The 19148-nt window shown below is 36.8% G+C and overlaps 1 protein-coding gene across 1 annotated transcript in view; it reads left to right on the forward strand.

Annotated features, from left to right (window-relative positions):
- Positions 1–19148, forward strand: part of URB2 (URB2 ribosome biogenesis homolog) — a 48846-nt gene that overhangs the window by 14475 nt on the left and 15223 nt on the right. Inside the window, 9 exon segments of the mRNA XM_044005186.1 lie at positions 537–691; positions 4325–4400; positions 4403–4440; positions 6619–6651; positions 6653–6772; positions 6774–6863; positions 9297–9320; positions 9322–9385; positions 14405–14544. Coding sequence (XP_043861121.1) covers positions 537–691; positions 4325–4400; positions 4403–4440; positions 6619–6651; positions 6653–6772; positions 6774–6863; positions 9297–9320; positions 9322–9385; positions 14405–14544 — 740 coding nt within the window.

The following is a 19148-nucleotide window of genomic DNA, read 5'->3' on the forward strand; positions in this document are numbered from 1 at the left end:
TTTATTTTTTTAAGTGAGGCAATTGGGGTTAAGTGACTTGCCCAGGGTCACACAGCTAGTAAGTGCTAAGTGTCTGAGGCCAGATTTGAACTCAGGTACTCCTGACTCCAGGGCCAGTGCTCTATTCACTGTGCCACCTAGCTGCCCCCTCTGCCTGCTTTATTGAACTTTGAAATTCCTTTATAAAGAATTGAGTCTTTAATTCAGCTGTGACTTGATACAATTTTAAAGTGAAAAATATCCCGTGGAGAGGTAACACTTAAATTCATATTAATGGGGAGGAAGGCAAGACTAAGAGGGGACTACGCCTCTGAAGGGGCAATGTGAGTGGTAGAAAAAGAGGATCCCCTGGGATTACCTGGCCTCTTCATTATTTTATTTAGGTTTATCTTGAACATGTTAATAGTTGTAGAAAAAAACACATTTTTTTCTTTTTTGGAGATTAAAAAAACAAATTCAGATAAACTTTGAAGTTATAATAATTTTTCTTCTGAATCTACATGACAAGTAATGGATTTTTCTTTCTCTGTTTCCAGATTCGGGAATACAGGTCAGTAAGGATGTGGAACCTCTTATGGTAGCACTGTTTAACCAGCTGCTTGTTGAAGCCACCAGTGAGGAGTTCCAGATGATAATGCAGCATATACTCCAGGGACTAGAGATCAGTAACATTTGGAGACCAGATATAAATGTGAGTCATTCTCTTACCTATTTCTAAGGTGTTTGGGTTACTTGTTGTTGCAAATAGGAAAACTTTTGAGATGTTATATTCCTGGATTCTTGTCGTGTCTTTGACACATGTTGGCTGTCATCCTGAGCAAGTCACTTAACCTCTCAATGCTTCAATCAACTCTTTTGAGACTACAGATTTTAAAGCAAGTGTAAATCTTCATTGGATGAAGTTCCTTTCTGAGAGCTCCCTGCAATGATGAAGTCACAGGTTCAATTTAAAAAAAAGATAATAATGAAACTTATCTCTTTTATCTTTTATGATTTCTATACCCTTTTCTTGTTACAATTCTTTCCAAACAACTGATCTGAAAGGTACATATTGCTTTCTAATTTTCCTAACAGTTGCTCCAACAATTTATATTCTCGGATTTATCAAACACTGAACTACTATATTGCTTTTGGATCCTGTTAATCTACTTTCTTATACTTTTTTTTTCTTTTCTTTTAAAAGGTTTTTTGGGGCAGGGCAATGAGGGTTAAGTGACTTGCCCAGGGTCACACAGCTAGCATGTGTCAAGTGTTTGAGGCCAGATTTGAACTCAGGTCCTCCTGAACCCAGGGCCAGTATGTTATACACTATACCACCTAGCTGCCCCTTCTTGTACTTATTATTATTTTTTTTTTTTCTTGGTGAGGCAGTTGTGGTTAAGTGACTTGCCCAGGGTCACATAGCTTAGTAAGTGTCAAGTGTCTGAGGTCAGATTTGAACTCAGATCCTCCTGACTCCAGGGCCAGTGCTCTATTCATTGTGCCACCTAGCTGCCCCTCTTGTACTTATTTTTAATATTTTTTTGGCAAGTACCAATTTGCTTTTGTATCAATCCCTCTCCACTACTCAGAGATTCATTCCTTATATGAATGAGTGAAGAAGAAAAGAAAAAATAAGTAAAAATTCTACGAACTAACCAGCATATCAAAGGTCTTACATTATATATAGTTTTCCATACCTACAGTTCCCCACTTCTACAAAGAAATAAGGGGAGGTATCTTCTTATCTTTTTGGAGGGTCTAGGCTTAATCAATATAATTTTGCAGTCTTCAGTTTTGATTATTGTTTTGTTATACCTATTCACATTGTTGTAGTCATTTTATATGTTGATTTCCATGTTTCGCTTACTTCATTCTACATCTAATGATATGTCTTTCCATGCTTCTTTATATTAATCATATTCATTATTTCTTCACAGTCTTTTTTTAAATTATTTTTATTTTTTTGTGGGGCAGTGAGGATTAAGTGACTTGCCCAGGGTCAGGCAGCTAGTAAATGTCAAGTGTCTGAGGTCGGATTTGAACTCAGGTCCTTCTGAATCCAGGGCCATTGCTTTATCCACTGCGCCACCCAGCTGCCTCCATTGTTTCTTACAGCACAGTAATATTACATTGTATCTATATGCCACAGGTTTTTTTTAGTTATTCTTCAGTTAATGGGCATCTGCTTTGTTTGCAGATCTTTGCTACCACAAAAAGTGCTGCTGTAAATATTTTGATATAAATGTGATCATTTCAAAAATTACTGACTTCCTTGGGACATATGCCTATTAGTGCATTCTCTGGGTCAATGGGTCAGTCACTTTCTTTGCATAATTCAAAATTTCTTTCTAAACTGATTGTACTAATTCATAGTTCTACAACAAATGCATTAGGGTCCCCATCTTTCCACAGCCCTCTAACAACTGACTATTCCCATCTTTTATTATTCTTGCCAGTTTACTGGGTATGAGGGGAACCTCAGTATTGTTTTTACTTGCATTCTCTTATTGTTAGTGATTTAGAACATTCATATGGTTCTCTTTTTTTTTTTTTTTTTTTTTGGTGAGGCAAATGGGATTAAGTGACTTGCCCAGGGTCACACAGCTAGGAAGTGTCAAGGGTCTGAGGTCAAATTTGAACTCAGATCCTCCTGAATCCAGGGCCAGTGCTCTATCCACTGCGCCACCTAGCTGCCCCATTCATATGGTTCTTTTTTGTTTGTTTGTTGTTATTTTCGGTAAGGCAATTGGGGTTAAGTGACTTGCCTAGGGTTACACAGCTAGTAATTGTTAAGTGTCTGAGGCCGGATTTGAACTCAGGTTCTCCTGAATCCAGGGCCGGTGCTCTATCCACTGTGCCACCTAGCTGTCCCTCATATGGTTCTTAATAATTTGCAGTTCCTCATTTAAGATCTGTTTATATCCTTTGACCATTTGTCTATCTGGAAATGGATTCTGGTTTTAAATGTTTCTGTTATTTATATATAACAGACATCAGGCCCTTAATTAGATACTAGATATAAAGATTTTTCCCCCAGTATGATGGTTTCCCTTTTCTTAATTGCATTAGGCAACCAAGGCAAAAGTTTTTTAATTTCATAAAATAAAAATTACCTATTTATCATTTGTAATTTCCTGTTTTCCCTTGTCTGGTTAAGAATTTGCCCCCAACCATTAGCTGTGAAAGGTATCTTCTCTTTTAAAAAAACTAGTATTAACTTTAATATTCAGGACACATATCCATTTTAAATTTATTGTGGAATGTGGTTTAAAGTGTTGGTTTAAACCTGATTTCTGCCAGACTGCTTTCAAGTTTTCTCAGCGATTCTTTTCAAGCAGGGAGTTTTTTCCTAGATTTTTTTTTTTAGGTTTTTCAAACACTCAATGATGTTAAGTTGTTATTTCTTTTTCTTCCTTATTTAGTATGTTCAACTGAGCTACTTTTTTCTTTTTTAACTATTACAAAAAATGGTTTGATAATTGCTACTTTATAAGATAATTTGAAATCTGGCTATACTATTTCTCTTCTTACCTTTTTTCATTATTTCACTTGATATTCTAGATCTTTTCTTTTTCCAAATGAATTTTTTTGTTAGGCTCTATAAAGTGTCTCTTTGTAGTTAATTGGTATACATAAATCTAGAATTAACTTTGCTATTATTGTCATTTTTATTATATTGGAATGGCCCAAGCATGATCACCGGATGTACTCTTTAGTTACCTGTCTTCCTTCTTTCTTTTTCTTTCTTTCTTTCTTTCTTTTTTTTTTTTGCAGGGCAGTGAGGGTTAAGTGACTTGCCCAGGGTCATTCAGCTAGTAAGTGTCAAGTGTCTGAAGCCGGCTTTGAACTCGGGTCCTCCTGAATCCAGGGCTGGTGCTTTATCAACTGTGCCACCTAGGTGCCCCCGTCTTCCTTTATTTCTGAAAAGCATTTTGATTACTGTTGGCAGTTTACATGAGGGTATTAATGGTTGATATAATGTCTTAAGATTAGGGGACAAAATTGATTCTTTACATTGTCCTATAATCTTTGCTATTCCTTCTATTTCCTGAGATCCTTCACTAGTAAATGTAAGCCTCAAAGGGATACTTATGGCAATACATTTGTTATAGTAAGACCTTTTAAAGTTTTGGTTATATTGTTAGGATTATGTCCATGGTCCCTACCTACTTAGTGATATAAGGGACAACTCATTCACCAGTACACAGAAACTATCTATGTGTTAATCCATGTTCCTTGATATCCATATTTTATTGGAGTTCCATTAATGTAACATTCTAGTAATGTTTCCTTCCTAAGATGAATTAATTTCCTTCTTTTTGCTGCTTTTTTTGCATGTTAGGATATTTTGTCAGCTATTAAATTGATCCAATTGGTACTCAAATGTCCTTCAACTGGAGAGAAAATAAGATCTTTCTGGTGGTCTGCCCTCAGATAATCTCAGCTGTTAACTGTAAAGTATCTTATAGTTTAACATGGTTATTTAGTCCTTAAACCAAGGGTTCTTAACCTGGGAGTCCATTAGGTTGGTGTTTTTTGGAAAACATTTTTTATATCTGTATTCTATATAATATTTTCCTTTGTAATCCTATGTATGTTATTATATGCATTTAAAAACTTTTCCTGAGAAATGACACAGAAAAGGCTAAGAACTTCCTTAAGTAATAACCTTTCCCTTTTGTAATCACCTTCTTCTCTTAAAACAAAAGAGAAAACATTTTATGTAAGCCTATATCTTTTAGATAATATCATTCCTAGAAAGATGATTTGAAGGGGATTTCCATAAGAGGAAATTCTTTCTGTGTACATGCAGTGTTTTGTTTTGTTTTTTCATGCAGTGTTCTGACAGTGTAAAGGGCTGTTAAGTCCATTTTCTAGGATATGTTGAATGAATCCATCGAATTAGTAGATAAAGAAAGCAGGGGAAAAAACTCTTGGTTTTTATTAGCAGCATTAATCGCATGAAGATAGGCAGGATGGTATAGTGGGTTGGTCTTGGAGTCGGAAGACTCTGATAGATAGTAGGCATGAGACTATGCCTTTAATTCACTTAACTTCTTAGTTCCCACCCAATTTTCTAAAACTTTAAGTTGAAGTTGTAGGTGAGTTGCTGGTCTGGCCATCAGTAGAAGATGTTTCTATATTGCAAATTACTTAACAGCAATGAAATCACAGTTCTGCCTATGAAAAAAAGTGACCAGTGTGGTGAACTCAGTATAGCAAAAATTGGAGACAGTATGTCTTCTCCTGCTGATGTTGCCACCCAACCTCAGGATAACTGAGAAAGGATTTGGGGAACTCTACCACTGTAGAAAATTTTGCTGAATTGTAGTGATTGAATTAGTAAAATTTAGTATGTAATTAGAAAGATTTATTTAATGGACTTGGATATTTCAGTTGGGGAGTTATTGTTAAATTCTTTATGGAAATGTCATAGTAGTTTGTCCACCCTTGAGTACACTTAGGCAACCTGAAGAGATTCATAATGGATCACTGCTTATTTTCCAGCAAATTACTGATTTATTTTGGGAATGAGTAATGTTCCTGTCTTTTAAAGATCCTGAAATTAATAGTTTCAGCCCAAGATTATTGAGCAGTAATAAGAATGACCACCTTCCATTGGCCCCCACTTTAGTCCTTTAAAACACAAGAGAGGGGCAGCTAGTGGCCACAGTGGATAGAGCACCAGCCTGGAGTCAGTATTACCTGAGTTCAAATCTGGCCTCAGACACTTAACACTTACTAGCTGTGTGACCCTGGGCAAGTCACTTAACCCCAATTGCTTCACTTAAAAAAAAAAAAAACAACAACACACAAGAGAGCAGATTATTCCAGTCCTGAAAAGAAGTACATTTCTAAGCACTTCTTCATTTGTGGTAGAAGGAGATTTAAATAGGGGGACTAAGAAATTTAATATATTTTCTTTCTCTTTCTGTTGAATTTCCATTAGAATATGAATTACCTATTCTGGAAACTGTTGGAGACCCTAGACTCTTTAAGTGGTATAAAGAATGACATTGATGGATTTCACAGTAAATTTATAGTATACTTTTTTAGTCCTGATCATTTTTGGAAGTTATTCCTAAAACCATATTATTCCATAGATATTGGACTTTCATTTCAATTGTAAGAACTGGTCTGCCTAATATTGGGTTGGAAGCAATTCTAACTAAGCCATTACCTGCCAGGCAGTATGTGGTCCTTTGAATATGTGACCTGATTTTTAGAGATATTAATTTACTGTCTCTCACCATTCATTGCGTTTTTGAGAAATGTAAAAAGTAAAATTAAACACTATTATATTTTTTTGTTTGTTGCAAATGTAACCTGTGTTTGTATGTACTGACACAAGCTATCAGGTTTCAAGTTTTGAGAAGTCGATGAGGTTAACTCTTTTATTAGCAAAGCACTTCTCTCCAAGGTGGATGAACACAGTGAATACAGATAGCAAAGAGGGTGAAATCGGTGTTATAGGACCTAAAAATTTATTTACCAGCCTCCTCTGCTTTTCTTAACTGCCTATTAACCTAGTCCAGTTTATATTGATTCTGATTTGATTTTTTCTATTTAAATTTTAATCTTTTATTCTTTGTTTTTTGAAATGGAGTTTTATTTTCTTTCTCCTTGTCTTTTCAGTTTCAAAACAAAGAGGCTTGTCAGGAGAGCAGTCCTTGCTTCTCACGTTGTTGTGCCCATTTTAGACACAGTGGCTTCTTTGCTTCGTCAGGGAGAAAACATAATAAAAAACCCACATCATGTCAGTCTGGCATTCAGTATTCTCTTGGCAGTCCCCTTTGGATCACCTAAAGCCCCAGGAATACAGTAGCCTCTTCTTAGGAATACATGAAGTACTCTTTTCCATCCTGCAGTGTCATTCAAAGGTAAGGAGAGGACGGGTACCAGGACAAATTTTTTCATCATTATTATTTTAGAGTCACAGAGTTTTAGAACTGGAACAGACTAAGTATCATGTATCTGTTTTCTTCATTTAATGTACAAAGAAGTTAGAACTCAGCACACAAAGTCACCAGCACATGGCCACAAAGTACTAGAGGACTAGGGCTTGCTTCTCCTGACTCCCAGGCCACCAATGTTTCCCATATGCCATGCTTTTTGTTGTTGTTCAGTCATTTTAGCCTTGTCTGATTCTTTGTGACCTCATTTGAGGTTTTCTGGCAAAGATACTGGAGTGGTTTACCATTTCCTTTTCTAGAAGATCCATTTGGTCAGGCAATCAGAGGTTGTGACTTACCCAAGGTCACACAGCTAGGACCGTGTCTGAGCTGGATTTGAACTCACATCTTCCTAACTCTAGGTTGAGTGTTCTAATCCACTGAGCCACCAGCTCCCTCTCTGCCATACTTACATAAAATTATAAAAAACTTTAACAAATAATAAAAATTATGACACAGCAAGCTTTTTTACACCTTAATTGCCCCAGTTTGAAGAAAAAAAAGATACAGAAATAACTGAAGCATCTCGTGTAGATATACTCTCTGAACTTTGATGTAAGTGTAGGAATAATTGGTCCTGAGCTTTAACCTTTACAGTGAGAAATACAATTGAGAACAAGTATTTTATACTTTATAATTATCATATTTTTAATACTGTTATAAATGAAACTGGTATGTTTGACATGATATAAATATTTTGAAATATCAGGCTCTTTCCTGCAATATTGTTTACTTTATACACCATGAATACATGGTCTCAAAAATTAACTAGGGGGCAGCTAGGTGGTGCAGTGGATAAGCACCAGCCCTGGATCAGGAGGACCTGAGTTCAAATTCGGCCTCAGACACAACACTTACTAGCTGTATGACCCTGGGCAAGTCACTTAACCCTCATTGCCCTGCAAAAAAAAACAAAAAAAATAAACAACTAAAAGTTGAAGAGTTGAAGAGGTTGTGATCCTGAGCTAAAGTAGTTTTTAAGTGAATTTCAATTTGTTTCAATTGGGTATCATTAAGCACTTTCCCTGTGCAATGCACACTATTATCAACATAGAGATGATAATTAAATCCGATATTACCAAGGGAAGTAGTATAGAGGGAGAAGAGAGAGGGGGACCCAGGACAGAATCCTGAGAAACACCTACAGTCAGAGCCATGATCTGGAAGAAGATCCAGCAAAGGGAACTGAGAAAGAGTAGTCAGATAGGTAGGGGGGAAACCAGGACAGACTGGTGGCCTGAAAACCTAGAGAGGAGAGGAGTATTTAGGAAAATACAGCGTGAGAGGCTGCACAGAGGTTAAGAAGGCCAAGAATCAGAATAGACAAATAAGACAGTCCTTCCTTTCAAGGAATTCACATTCCAGTATCAACATGAGGTTTAGCTATAAGTCAAATGGAAAGGTCCCATGGGTTTTACGGTGCAGTGGCAGAGCTGATGTTAGTGCTTCTTTTTTTTATGCGTTTTTTTAAAAGAAAGACTTTTTTTTCTCCAGTTGATAAATATTTTTTCCTTGCTCTTCTGCCTACCTTCCCCCAGGGGTGAAAGGGAGAAACAAAACCTTGTAATAAATGTGTGTAGTGAAGCAAACTAAATTCCCATATTGGCCATGTTCAAAACTACATGTTCTTATTCTGTATATTTGTGCCATTTTCATGATAGTTTCATATCAGTGAAGGAAAGGGGAAAAGTATTTATTAAGCACCTACTATGTGCCAGGTTGGGACAGCTAGGGGCACGGTGGATAGAGTATTGGGCCTAGAGTTAGAAGACCTGAGGTCAAATCCAGCCTCAGACACTTCCTAGCCATATGACCCTGGACAAGTGCATAACCCTGTTTGCTTCAGTTTCTTCATCTGTAAAATGAGCTGGGAAGAAAATAGCAAACCACTCAAGTCTCTCTGCCAAGAAACCCCAAAAGGGGTCAGGAAAGAGTCAGACATGACTTAAAAATGAGTAAACAACAAGCATCATGCTAAGCACTGGACAATTGCTTACCTCATTGATCTCACAACAATTCTGGAAGTAGGTGCTGTTATTCCCATTTTACAGTTGAAGAAACTGAGACAGAGATTTGCCAAGGCTCACACAGCCATGAAGCATCTGAATCAGACGTGAGCTCAAGTCTTCCTGCCTCCGGGCCCAGTACAACCATCCACTGTACTATCTAGTTGCTTATCAAATTCTGATGTTCAACTATTTGACAATTAAATTTCTGTAATTCGCTGATCCAGATCAGGGCAATACCACTTGACTCTTACATGCATTGTACTTTTGAGTGGGCATATACTTTTCATTTAAAAGATATTTTAAATAAAATTTGAGTTAGTTGACTTATTATCTTTCAACTATTATTTTGCAGGTGATGCAGAAAGCTTTGCCCTCTTTTTCTGAACAGTTTTTATAGACTGGTGTTTTCAGTTATGCATGAAGGCCGTCAGAAAGACAAAGGTATTTCACATATATAATGTTGGATAGACCGCTTTGTACTGTTTTGTGTAAAGATGTGGCTTTAAAAAAAAAATGTATGAAATGTTAAATGGAAAGCTCCCCAGTGCTCATCAAATTGTATTTGGATCGAAGAGTCTGTCCCTGAATCCAGCAACTAAATGAACTTTTCAGCTTTTGGGAATGGGGAAGTAGTAAAAGCTTTGGAAAATAAAAGTCAGCATTGCTGTAGGGCCTTGATAAATGGAGACTGAAATTAGAAACCGTGATGTAGAGGGGATCCATAGAGGGACTTGAAGGATCCAGTGACAATGTTCCAAGAGACAGTTTAATCTAACCCGCCAGGGCAGTATGAGGAAGGGTGAAGCCAAAATGCCCCTGCCTTTTCCACCTCTCCCCATGGCAAGATCAAGGGGAGCAGAGCAGCAGTCCAAACTGGAGCATGTTTGATAGCCCAGAAATCAGAGGAACCCTCAGGCAGGTTCCCATTGCTGCCTGTACCAAGTGACACTTGCTATGAGTATTGTTTTTTATTTTGGAAGGTATTATGTGATATATCTATGTGGGAAAATTGAAGCATATTTCTATAATTTGAGGAAAGAGTGCACTGAAATACTAAGTGTCATGACAGAATACCTGGGATTTTTTGAGACCTTTAGGTAAAATAATGTAAGAAAAATATAGATCTGTAGAATGAATTCTCAAAATAAGGTTTTGCATTAAAACATCACAGTTTCATCAGGTCCATCACTAAATGGAGCTTGTATCTCTTACTAAGACTGATTCTTTGTTGACAAGAACTTTGACAAATTTATGTGGAGCCCAACTGTTTTGATTAAGATCTATTATTTTAAACAACTGATTATTGACATAATCGATTATCTCTGCCAGTGGAAGAGAGAAGAGGTATTATGGATAACAGAAATCAGTGTTACCAAACACTTTGGCATTTTTTATTCAGTCAACAACTCATTCTCTTCCATGACTCTTTCTGACCCCATTCTAGCTTGGTATTACTCTTTGAAACCTGGGATCTTGTTAGTCTTTGTGGGAAATAGGAAACCATTACTTGGGGCATCACAGATAATGAAGAGTTAAGCATAAAAGTTTTCCTTTCACAGTTTTGAATTTCTGTGTTATCATGTATTCAATAGCATGATAGATATAGTATTAGACTGGCTCTTTGCTCACTGTGTTTTGCTGTAGTCTGATTACCATGGGTTCACCAATTTAGTTTTCTAATTTTTTCTAAATTATTGTATTGGGTGGATTTTTAGCTATAGGAATCTTCTTCAAACATTTATGCATTTATCCTATTAATATGTTAGATGTTAGCATAATAACAGATTGTAAATCTCTCACCCCTCCTTTCTTCCCGCCTCCTGAAGTCAGCAAGCAATGTGACATAGGTTATATTTACAATTATGTTAAACATATTTCCATATTAGTCATGTTGTAAGAGAAGAATCAGAACAAAAGAGAAAACCCTGCATTCTATTTCCCTGCTTTGTTTGTACTTTTTTCTTTCCTTTCCCTGTTCCCACTCACTAGTGTTTTGTTTCTGGCCACCTCCTCCTTCAGTCTACCCTCCTTTCGTTCAACTCCACCTCCCTTTGTCCTTTCCCCTTTCAACTCCTAGTTTTGCCCTCCCATCTATCAGCCCCACCTCCTTTTTGCCCTTTCCCCTTTCCCCCTCCTAGTTTTACCCTCCCTTCTATCAGCAACCCACCCTTTTCTTTCCCCTTTTCCCTTTTACTTTCTTATAAGGTAAGATAAAATTCTATATGCAACTAAGGGTGGTTATTCCCTCTTTGTGCCAAATCAGATGAGAGTAAGGTCAAAACAATGCTCACCCCTCCCTTCTTTCCCTCTATTGTAATAGGCCTTTTGTGTCTCTTCCTGTGATTTATCCCATTCTGCCTTTCCTTTCCTCTTATCTCGGTATAATCCTTTTTGTGACCTCTTAAGGTTTGTTTGTTTGTTTTTGTGGGGCTATGGGGGTTAAGTGACTTGCCCAGGGTCACACAGCTAATAAGTGTCAAGTGTCTGAGGCCGCATTTGAACTCAGGTCCTCCTGAATCCAGGGCCGGTGCTTTATCCACTGTGCTATCTAGCTGCCCCCTAGGTTTTTTTAAAAATAGTATCACATCAGAATCCACTTATACTCACACCTTCTGTCTGTGTGTCCTCCTCCTATGTGCCTTAAAAAAGCTAGTTACAAGTAACTTCTTCCTGTATAGGGATGTAAGGACTGTTTACTTCTTATTTGATTTAGACTCTTAAATTTATCATGAGGTCTGAAATAAGAATGCATCTTATATTGGGCAGCTAGGTGGTACAGTGGAGAGAGCACCAGCCCTGAATTCAGGAGGACCTGAGTTCAAATCTGGCCTCAGACACTTAATACTTACTAGCTGTGTGACCCTGGGCAAGTCACTTAACCCCAATTGCCTCACCAAAAAAAAACAAACAAAAAAACAAGAATGCATCTTATGTGTGGAATGGAGTTGTCCTACTTGGCTCACATCATGCATCTATAAATTCATCAATATGAATACCCCTTCAATTAATGCAAATAGCAGTTGCCTCTCTGTGTTAGATGATCTTTATGAATTGCTTTGGCTACAAAAGATGCCACCTAGTGGCCAGTCTTCTAGGGATGAGTTTCCTAACTTGGCTAGGCTGGCTTTTAAATGTCAGCTAAACAGTCCTTCACTAGATTTAGACTTAAAAGCATTTCTGTGATGATTAAGGGAAAAGGAAAAGAAACTATATGTTCTAAATATTTATAGCAGTTCTCTTTGTGGTGGCAAAGAACTGGAAATTGGAGGGATGCCTGTCAATTGGGGAATGGTTGAACAAGTTGTGGTATACAATTGTGATGGAGTACTACTGTGCTATAAGAAATGATGAGCTTGATGATTTTAGAAAAACATGGATAGAGCTGCATGAAATATTGAAGAGTGAAATGAGCAGTACCAAGAGAATATTGTATACAGTAATAACAATATTGTTTTAATAATAACTGAGGAAATAAGTCATTTTGACTATTATAAAATCTAAATTGACTATAAAGGAAATATGAAGGAAGATGTTATATGCATCCAGAAGAGAAATGATAAATATTGATATGTATAGGATGTTTTTATTAATACCATATGCATATATATATATATATATATATATATATAATACATATGTATATACACACATATTTGTGCCTTAATTTAGCCATCCCTAGGGTAGGGAAGAAAAAAGTGAAAAAAATTTAATGACAATTTTATTACATGTTTAAAAGGAATAGCAAGTTGTACATAATAGATTTGTAGTTTCATATGCAATCATCCTTTTTATTATACTGTGTTATGGAAATGCTTGCTTTTTTCTATAAATTAAATTTTTTAAAAAGCATTTCTACCTTGGTAAGACCCATCAGAACTTGTGTTCTGTTAATATAATTTTTATATTCCAAGGTCATTTCCATGCCATGATGAGAAAAGATTTGTTTGTCTAAACTTGAATACATTTATCTGTTAAATGCCATTTGTAGATTTCAATTGTATATAAATTTAACTTATTAAAACATAAAACTGTATACATGCTTGGTGAAAACTCCGTGTGTTTCTCTCTGCACATGTGACTGTGTCTAGCATCTAAAGGATTTAGGCAATGTGAGCAATGACTGGACTTGGTAATGGTAGGAAGGCTCCTACAATCATTCTGATTTTTCTAAGTAGAGAAAGAAATTCAACAGAAACCGGCACCTGTGTGTGAGATGCAATGTCATCCCTGGTATTCTTGGTGGCTATGGAAGAGGTACTTCAAGAGCTCCTTATCTTTTGGGAGCATTGGTAATTTGTGCATCTCAGGATTTTGTACATCTGGCAAAGAGTTGGGCTAGGTGACTACCCACTTTTCTTCAAGTCTCTGATTCTAGGAGTTGAAGCAAGTACTTCATAGAATCTAATTAGGAATCAGACAGATATCTGTCTTCTATAAAAGGGAAACCCTACAGGAAAGAGGTATGATAATAAAGATAGAAAATAAAAGAGAAAATAAAAGAAAATAAAAGCACACTAAAATATCTTGTCAATTTAATAATTTACAAACCTGTTTTTGTTTTTGTTTTATCTGTAATTTCCCAGGATCAGTTTGTGGTTCAATGGATAGAACACTGGGCCTACAGTCAGGAAGACTTGAGTTCAAGTCCAACATGAGACACTTATTAACTGTGTAACCCTGGACAAGTCACTTAATCTCTGCTTCAGTTTTCCTCAACTACAAAATAATTAATTATGTGCTATAATTACATGGATGGATAGCACCTACTTCACAGAGCTATCACAAAGATCAACAAGATAATATTAACGGGGCAAATAAAGCCTGGCACATAGTAGGTGCTTTATAGATGCCTATTTCCTTCCTGTCTCCTTACCCCATTGCTTTGCATGCTAGCATTTAAAGAATATATTTCTTTCTTTTTTTGTGGCCAGGCAATGAGGGTTAAGTGACTTGCCCAGGGTCACACGACAAGCAAGTGTCAAGTGTCTGAGGCCGGATTTGAACTCAGGTCCTCCTGATTCCAGGGTTGGTGCTTTATCCACTGTGCCACCCAGCTGCCCCTAGCAAGTGTCAAGTGTCTGAGGCAGGATTTGAATTTAGGTCCTCCTAATCCAGGGCTGGTGCTTTATCCACTGTGCCACCTAGCTCCCCCCTGAAGAATATATTCTAATGGAGATTTGTACCTTTCCTTAGGAAGCTAGGCCATAGTCTTATAGACATACCCTTCAAAAGTCTTATTACTTCAATTACTCCAATTAGTCACTTCTAAATAAAACCTACATTCTTTGGAGCATTTTATGTTTTTTTATTTTTTCTTACCCTCCTAGCAAAAAGTGGGCTAGGTAATGTCTAAAAAGTATGTTAGTGTTAATTAGTGAGTGGATATAATTAGACAATAGGAATACACTGATACATGCAGAGCTTGCCCTAATCAGTTTTGTGATGCTTTAATGTTTCCAGGGAATACAGAAGACCTGACCATAGTACTGGAATGTGCGCGCTTGGTAGAAAGAATGTATAGCCACATAGCTGCAAAGTCTGAAGACTTTACGATGTTTTCTTCTTTTATGGTGGCCCAGTATGTGAATGAACTGCAAAAGGTGAGATCAGACGTCCAACATGAATTTTTTTTCTGTAGCCTTCCATTGGGCTCATTTGCAGACCACAAGAAACTGAAACAAAAGCCTTTGTTTTATAAAAGAGCAGCAATAATAGCTGTGATTTTATAGAGGTACTTTAAGATTTTTCAAAGTGCTTACAACAGGGGCAGCTAGATGGCGCAGTGGTTAAAGCACTGGCCCTGGATTCAGGAGTACCTGAGTTCAAATTGGGGCCTCAGACACTTGGACACTTACCAGCTGTGTGACCCTGGGCAAGTCACTTAACCCCCATTGCCTCAAAAAAACAAAAAACAAAAAAACAAAGTGCTTACAACAGACCTATGAGGTAGGTTCTACAAATACTACAAGGATTGCTCTCTCTCTTTTATATATGAGGAAATTGACCCCAAAGCATTAAAAGACTTGCTCATAGTCGTACCACTAGTAGATATATCAGTTAGGATTGGAACATGGGTTTCTCTTGACTTCAAGTTTTACATTCCTTCTGCTATACTAAACTGTCCTCTCCTCTCAATGGAACAAAGATCACATTATAGAGGGGGAAAAATAGAAGTTTGATAGGTTTAAAGAACATTACTTATTCTTGTCAATGGATCAGAGCAAAACCCCTTCTTTAGAGAAACTCATGGAGTGTATATTTTTAGTATTATATTCTTTAACATCCTTGGGATTTTTCTCAAATGGACACTAGGTTTCAGAGATGTGTAAACAGATAAACACAGATTTCCATTTTACTTTCATATTTGGTGTAACTGGTTTGTCAGTAACCCTCTTCATATCACAAGTCAGTGTCGAAGTTTATGGGAGATAACATAAAGGTATGTTTTAGTCATATAATGATGAGAAGACAGTTTAGGAATAGCATAGTATTGTTTCTGAATCGAAGGAAACCATTTATTTGGCTTCATTAGAATGAAAAGCAGCCTGGGATCCTCCCTTTTTTTTTTTTTTTCCTGCCAGTGCCTGGTGCTGGCATCTGTTTCCACTCCCATCCCACTCCCTTCTTTACTTTCTACTCATCCCTCCACTGTCAGACATTACATCATTAAGCCTATACTCAAAATTCCAACTTGTAAGAAACATTGCAGTTTTATTTGAGCTTGAAACTGACTGAGGGAGATATCTGTACATATTTACACAGATTGAATAGAATAGTAAGAAAGCATCTAGCTACTTTTGATAAGTTCAAGTCACCAGGTCTTGGGAAACTATATGTAAGGTTATTAGAAGGGTTGGCCAGTGGGATTGCTAAACCATAATTAGTGATTTTTGAAAGGTCATGGAAAATGAGAGAGATGTTATAGGATTGGAGAAAGGCAAATATACCTTTTTTTGTTTGTTTTGGGTTTTTTTGGTGAGGCAATTGGGGTTAAGTGACTTGCCCAGGGTCACACAGCTAATAAGTATCAAATGTCTGAGGCTGGATTTTGAACTCCAGTCCTTCCGACTCCAGGGCTGGTGCTCTATCCACTGTGCCACCTAGCTGCCCCCCATTTTTTTTTAAAGACAAGATTGGTGTTTCAAATTAAATGCCTGTGAATTTATATTCCTGTCAAAATATGAGAAGTAAAGTGATACTGAATATCTAGAAAAGGAAATGGTGGTCATAAAGAGCCAGCAGAGTTTCACCAAGAATAAGCCATTCCAGACTGCTCATTTCCTTTTGGATAATATTAATTTACTGGGAATGTTGTGGATTTTTGCAGTGTATTTGATACAAGCCCTCCTGCTATTCTTCTGGTCCAAATGGGAAGATGTAGACTAGACAGTAGTGTAACAAAGTGCATTTACAACTGCATAATGGTTATATCCAAGGAGTAGCCATTGATGGTTTAATGTCCAACATGGAAGGAGGTCTCTAATGAAGTAGTCAAGGGATCTGTGCTTGGGCCTATTCTGATTAACATGCTAATCAGTAACTTGGAAATTGATAGCATACTTATTAAATTTGCAAATTGTAAAAAGCAGGGACAGAATCACTAAGACATCCTGATTGGCTAGAATGTTGAGTCAGAGATGATAAGATAAAATTTAATAGAGATGATTGTAAATCCTTACACTTGGTTTCCAAAAATCAACTTTACAAGTACATGATGGTGAGATGTGACGAGAAAGCAGTTTGTCTGAAAAAGATCCAAGGGTTTATTTACTTCCCTGGCTCAATATGGGGCAACAATGTGATACAATGTGATAGCCAACAAAGCTAATGTGATTTTAGGCTGCATTAAGAAAGGTAGCTTGGTGTAGTGGATAGAGTGTTAGACTTGAAGTTACAAACCCTTCCCACCTTTGTCAGTTACTATGTACCCATGGGCAAGTCACTTATATTTTCTGAGCCTCACTTTCTTATCTGTAAAATGTGGATAGCAATTCTTGCATTACTTCCCTCCCAGGGTTGTACTGAGAAAAGTGCTTTGCAAACCTTTTAAAAACTATATAAATGTGAATATATCATCATCACCATCACCATCACCATCATCATTGTTGTTATTTCTGGCCAGGCAGATCATGGAAGGCTTGATCTCATCTGGGCCTTTAAATAAAGATAGGGTTTGAGGAGGCAGAACTAGAGGACAGGGGTGGGGAAAGGACATTTTGTCAATTGACAAGTATTCTTTTGTTTTGCTTTTTTATTTTTGGGGGGGTTTTTTGTTTGTTTTCTTTTTGCTTTGCATCACCTTGAGTTCAGAATTTATCCTTCCCCTCAAAGAGACGTTTTTTGTAACCAGAAATTTGGCAAAACAAACCAACCCATTAACCTTGTGTCACAGTATATGCAGTGTTCTGTACCCAGAGCCCTTTTCTTCTTCCCCTTTTCTCATCACCAGAGATAGGAAAAAGCATTTATTCTAAGCAGAGGGAAGAATGTGAACAAAGGCATAGATAGAGGCAGGAATACTCAAGATATGCTTGGATTAACAAAATAGTCTATTTTGTATAAGATACAGGGTCTATGAAGAGAGATAGTGGGAGAAAATGCTGAAAATGTGAGTGAGGGTATTAGATGCTAAGCTAAGCAGCTTAGCCTTTATTAATAAGTAATGGCAAATTTCTACCAAAGTCCTTTTCTAATACTCTGTCGTGACTTGGAGGTGTAAAGTTGCTATCTAGCTAGACTGTCTAAAAATCTAATGAGTGGTCACCAATAAATTAGAAGCTTTAGCAAGAGTTTAGATTTTTAAGCATTTATTAAGGAGCATAAGAATTTGGTGAAGGGAGAGAGAGGCCTAGATGCCTACATCTATCTATCTCTGGGAGCCAGCATTTCTAGCTCCACTCTCCACGAGGTCCTGACAAGAAAAGAGAGAGCCTCACCCCTTTTTTGTCCCACAAGCCTCCTGTCTAAACCGGAAACATCAAATATCACTTCCTGATGCCAAGGAACTGACCTTCCAAGGCTTGCCCTCAGATGCCTTCTCCTCATGGCGGAGCTTTCCTATAGTAACTCTCCAGCAGATGGCGTCACTCCAATTGTCACAGTGGTAACTCTATGTTTTCCAGGGCTATACCAGCAAAGCATAGATCTGAAAGGTTGTATTAGTTTGGAAGCCTTTAGGTATAGTCCTAATAATGGCTTCTTCCTGCTATCTGAAGATTAGACAAGCTTATTATGGAGATTATCACCATTAGATTGGCCCCCGGGTGATAGATTACTTTGCCATGTCAAGCCATGAAATAGATAAAAATACAAATATTTCTTCTGTCTTATGCATTCCTTTTTTGCTTTTGTGATGCTGGTGGAAGAGTGTTAAAAAAGCATGCTAATATTTTTAGATTGTTTATAAACATTAATTTAACTGTTGCTACTCTAAATATGAACTTTGTCCAACAACCTAATTAAACCACATCCATATTGACAGTTTAAGTTTAAATGAATAGTAATAGTGATAACATTAACTAACATTTATATTGCCCTTTATGGGTTTGTTAAAGCACTTTACATATATTATCTAATTTTATTCTCACAACAACTTATGAAACTTAAAAAAAAAAAGAAATTACAGCTAAATAGAAAAAGATGGTTTATAGGCTCTCTTCAGAGAAGTGAATAAATGAATTACTAGAGTTGGTTTCATCACATACTCAAAGACAGCAAACATTATTTCATGGCACACGATGATAGCAGTTGCAGCTTTTGTGCCACTATCTATTATATAAGATGAAGAATTAGAGAAATCTACATCCATGTAGATCCTCCAAACCAAGTCAATATATACTTTGATACTTATCTTTTATATATTGTGAAGGTGGACAGGGGGAAAAAGGTGAAATGTTTTAGAAAATATACTTTAGAATTAAGAAATTAAAGAAGCCAAAGTTTTAGAAATAATTTACAAACTACTTATCTGTTTATCATGACTATATCAGGAGAGACAGGAGGCCCAGTACATAGTTATCTCAAACGACATGACAATAAATGAAATTGTTGTAATAGAAAAGTCTATCTAGAAGTTATTTGAGAGTGCTTACTATGTGCTAAGCACTATACTAAGTGCTCTGAATACAAATGTTAAAAGAAGAAAAGACAGTGCCTTCTTTCTAGTGGTTGAAGATAACATAAAAGGAAGTTGAAAAACCTGAGG

This window comes from Dromiciops gliroides, chromosome 4 (genome assembly GCF_019393635.1).
Source record: "Dromiciops gliroides isolate mDroGli1 chromosome 4, mDroGli1.pri, whole genome shotgun sequence".
Lineage (NCBI taxonomy): Eukaryota > Metazoa > Chordata > Mammalia > Microbiotheria > Microbiotheriidae > Dromiciops > Dromiciops gliroides.